This window comes from Selaginella moellendorffii, unplaced genomic scaffold (genome assembly GCF_000143415.4).
Source record: "Selaginella moellendorffii unplaced genomic scaffold, v1.0 SELMOscaffold_14, whole genome shotgun sequence".
Taxonomy (NCBI): domain Eukaryota; kingdom Viridiplantae; phylum Streptophyta; class Lycopodiopsida; order Selaginellales; family Selaginellaceae; genus Selaginella; species Selaginella moellendorffii.
The window spans coordinates 2612173-2616927 of NW_003314275.1; the positions used below are offsets into that span (position 1 = coordinate 2612173).

The following is a 4755-nucleotide window of genomic DNA, read 5'->3' on the forward strand; positions in this document are numbered from 1 at the left end:
TTTACTCATAAGAACTATCTTTACAAATATTACTCCACCATTTGATTATTCTTTGTTCCCCTGTGTACTTCCCTTCCCCCCATAGGACTATTTGTCTAAATGACGAGAATTCTAACTCATCCTTTAAATACACCCCTAACTCTCTAAGTTGTTTCAGCATGTTAAAGGTAGCTTTAGTTACCATTTCAAGGATCTGTGTCCTCTTCCATATTTGACCTCCTACGTGTAAGCAACCAAAGGGAACAACTCGAAAGACGATACATAAGGGTTCAAAAAAGTCCCATGAATAAAAGTGCACCCCCTTTTTCAATTAATTAATAGTTTTGGGATATTTGGGGTTAAGCGTCTTTGGGTTTGAATAATACTGGGCTGGGTGACCTCCTAAAATGTCCAAATTCAAGAACTTACTTTTGGTATTAGAAAGGTCTTAGGTCCGACTTTGTTGGTTCGCTAAAGAAATTGCACGTGTTGATTGACATCTAGTAGATCCAATTTGCTCCTATTGAGCTCGACATAAGGGATAGGATGTCAAGAGAGTGGGGCTCTCAAAAGAGCTGTAGCTCTCAGCTTTTGTTCACAAGGGCGTGAACTTGCAAGAAAACGTGGTGGATTGTAAGTAACCAAAAGGAACGATTTGAGAGACGACTTATAAAAATTCAAATATAAAGGGAAAGGGCCCATGAATAAAAGTGCACCCCCTTTTCTAATTAGTTAAAAATCTTAGAATATTTAGGGTTAAGTGTCCTTGGGTTTGAATAGTACTAAGCTGGGTAACATCCTGGGAAGTTCAAATTCAAGAACTTACACCACGGTCATTAATTCTCATCTCAAATTCATGAGTACTATCCTTAATTATATGAGAATAATCTTATGACTCTTTTATTGTCTCGAAGTCTTCATCCTTCCCATAATCCCAACTATAGTTATTTACCATAACTATATTAACCAGTTTGCTAAGTTAAATGTTTATTTGAATCACATCCTCAACTCTCTAAGGAAAATCTTATATTGTTCCTAATATCCCAAAATTATTCTTTTATTGACCCCTTTTTTATCCACCATATTGCATACATGTTCACGTATAAACTAAAGTGGAGAGTCATGCCTTCTACAGATGCTACTTCTCGAGGATAGACCCACTTCTGGGACTTCTTGATGCCAATATAAATGGTAATATACTTTACCACCAATAAAAGTTAGATTAAGGAATAACTCTAATACCAAATTTTAAGTGACTAAATTTTCTATTCTACTTTAGTCACTTAACCACAACTCCAACCACTTGGAGGAATCTCACTCATAACCTCTATAAGTCGTGTTCCGGACTTAGGGACTTATTAGCTTCATAAATAGCATCTATGCCATTCAACATTTGCACTTGGTCCAAGTGCTCTATGTATTTGATTTCATGATTGACACCTCAAAGGTAGTCTTAGACCACCCATGCTATAATCCTATCTCTCAAAGACTAGACTATTCGTCTATGAATGGTCATCCTAGAACCACTTTTTAACATACTTAGAATGCCCAAAGATATGAGAAATAACTTTCCCGAACATCCCTTTTTTGATCCCCACCATGTCCCTTTCTGTCCTAGCCATGTTCGCTAACATTACCACTAAGTTAGGGTATAAAGGTATGTTTTATTGACCTCTAGGACTTCCTTGCCATATGATTGCATCTTGGTCATTACACAAAAGGACTATTCCTCTTCCTTTCTATAGTGTGGAACTTTGGAATAATATTTTGAAACACCATAGCCTTATGCAAGCTTCATAGGTACTTTCCCCACTTTTTGTCTTTAAATGCCTTAGCTATGTGGTTAGAATAAGGTTCTAATGAGCCATGCCAAGTATCTAAGTAAGTAGTGCTACCCACACTTGGATTGAGAGCATTGACAATTTAATTTCCCGAGGGAGTTAAAATCAATTCTTGAACATTTCACCAAGTTACCCCACTTGTTCATTTGTATTCACTCTAGCCTTGGACTCCTCGATGATTATATCATCACCTACCACGTAAATATATCCTTCTTTGGTCACACTAGCCTTTCTTGGCTAAATTGGCTTCACTAAAGTCTTCCCCTTTTTATACTTTTGGAGCTCACCAATTGCTTTGGGCTTTCACCTTTGGACTTGAACTCAATCTTGGTCTCAATCTTGGTTTCTTTCTCAACCTTAACTTTAGACTTCATCTCAATTCCATCTCGAATTCCATATTGGGTCCATTTTGAACTCCATTTAGAACCCCTTCTCGGACTCCTTGGATTCGTTTCTGACACTTTTATGTGTCACGACACTTGCTATATGTTAGTCTTTTTTATGTCTTTTTTTAGAAATTTATTTACCAATTGCTTTATGCTCATCCTTCAAACACTTTGTTTAGAATTCCACTCCCACTCTCGACTTTCCAAATTAAAGTCTTTAATCTAAACATGTTATGCTTATTAGACTTCTGTTTCAACCACTACCATGTGACACCCTTTCTACTCCACTTTGGGGCTTAGGGATTTGTGTCTCACAATTAGCTTGATAAAAACCTTTATGTATTAAGACTAGTCTTTCAATATCACTAGATAATAGCTTACTGTGTTTGCCAAACACCCTTGCTGTCGTACCCTTTGTATTAATCTTGTTCAATTCCAATTGCTATTTATAGAAAGTGTTTAGATTTTCTAATTAGGCATATTTACAAAATGTAAAGATTATCCTGAACACAATGGTGTTAATCCTGTGTCCAAATTTATAATCTAAAGGCATTCCATATTTAGTAAGTTTCAATCTTGTCCTAGATACTAACTCCTGGTAAGCGGGGGGTTTAAGGTTTAGGGGGTTTTAGAATATTATACTAAATATTTTAATTGGAATTATAAGCATATAGTTAAAAAAAAAATTTGTTAATATTTAGATAGATTTTTTGCAATAAATAAAAATAGATGGTTTAACCATCTCCAAATTAAAAAAAGAGTATTGTTATTTTAAATGAAAAGTTATAGGTATTGATGCTTAAAACTCTTAATTATAAAATCCTTATACCTTTCCCTTTCTAAGTGTAAAAACTATTAAAAAACTTATACCTTCTTTATGATAAAGATAGGAAAAAAAAATTGGATGTTATCATTTTTCAGATGATAATTTCTCAACATTTTTGGAGGAAAAAATTGAATAAATTTTGACAAAAAATACAAACATTAACTATTAATACAAATACTATTATCTAAAGCTGTAACACAATCAATATTAAAATGAAGAAGTATTTTACATAAGCCATTTAAAGATTTTTGAATCTTCTTATTCAGTATTTATTACCTTAACTTAAATGTCTTTATTTGACATCAAATGAGTGATAAAAGTGTCTTTTGGGAAATTTTTTATACATTAAATAATGTTTTTATCTTTAATTTCTACTTAATACACTTCCAGATAAAGAAGATTTATAAATTATGATGGGCTAGCAATAAGGGCTGTAAAGGTCGGGCCAAGTCATTTGGCACATAGTTCGGTACTCATTCTCAAATTGCTCAAGGCACGTATGAAGGAGAAGGTCGGCACAGATTCGTGCCGACCTTCCCGTTCATCATCCCTTAGATGCCGTATAAGCAAATAATGAGGAAGATTAAAAAGCGAGTGTTGCTAGTGGTTCTCTCATTGGTGGAGATGCTGGTTTTAAGAACTTTCAACTCCATTACTTAGACGACTCACGAGTCTGTTTCTCTTTTACTTTCGATGTGATGCGGAGCCGCGGACACGTTTGTCCATTTGATTGCTTTGACAGTACTCGAACCTTCAACCTGCCGGCTGTTGCCCTAAAAGGGCTTGGGAATGGCGCCCTAGGTCGCGCTGGAGCGCAGCGGCGGACAACTCCAGGTACGTGATCAGTCCTCTTGACGGCCGAATTCCCCAAGATCCAAGGCTGAATTGACGCATTCTCTGGCCAGGAGCTCCAGATTTCAGTGCTCGCGGCCATGGAGGGGACGCAGAGGCTGAGGAGGGGCGACACCTATGGGAGCTGGACAGTCCTCGGCGTCGGCCTGGATCGAGAGGGCGCCCTCGCCAAGCTTAGGGGACTGGAGATGCGGCACAAGCGTTGCGAGAGCCCCACGACGACGCTCTCAATTGGCATGGAGAGCTTGGGCGACAGTGGATCTCCGGGCGAAGCCGCCGCTCCTCCCCCTAGCCTCAAGAAGACCCTCTCCTGGAGCAACTTTGACAAGCTCTCGAGCTCGCCCGTGAGCATCAAGAGGAAGAGGGACGCGGCTGGAAGCTGGGAATTTGGCGAGCAGGAGATCGTCCTGGCGCTTGGGAGCTCGCCCCCGGCTAGACCCAGCGTCGCTCTGGGTCTTGGGCAGGCCGACAGTGGGAGTGGCAGCGGCAGTGCGTGCTCGCCATCGATCACTACCGAGTCGGACATCGGCTTGAAAAAGTTCTCGGTTTCGCTCCCTCAAGACTCGCTGTCGCTGAGACTCTCGAGAAACTCGGACGAGGACAAGGATGGTGGGCTCTTCCTGGGGATCAAGAAGGTTGTGGACGAGGGATCGTCGTCGGCTCGCTGGATCAGCGCCGGCGGCGTCATGCCGGGCTTGCTACGGACTCAGGCATCTCTCCCGGAGCAGGAAGAATATCACTCTCACTCGGAGAACGATCCAGACCTGGACATCGACGTGACGACCGGTGCCGGATCTGACAAAGCTCCCAAAGCTTGCAAGTTCGCGGGGTGCGGGAAGGGCGCTCGAGGAGCCTCGGGGCTGTGCATTGC

General features: G+C 40.4%; 1 protein-coding gene across 1 annotated transcript in view; it reads left to right on the plus strand.

Moving 5' to 3' along the window:
* The first annotated feature begins 3761 nt into the window (after positions 1-3761).
* Positions 3762-4755, plus strand: part of LOC9631953 — a 2711-nt gene continuing 1717 nt past the window's right edge. Inside the window, exons 1-2 of the mRNA XM_024675102.1 lie at positions 3762-3866; positions 3947-4753. Coding sequence (XP_024530870.1) covers positions 3965-4753 — 789 coding nt within the window. The 5' untranslated portion in view covers positions 3762-3866; positions 3947-3964. The remainder of the gene's footprint in view (positions 3867-3946; positions 4754-4755) is intronic.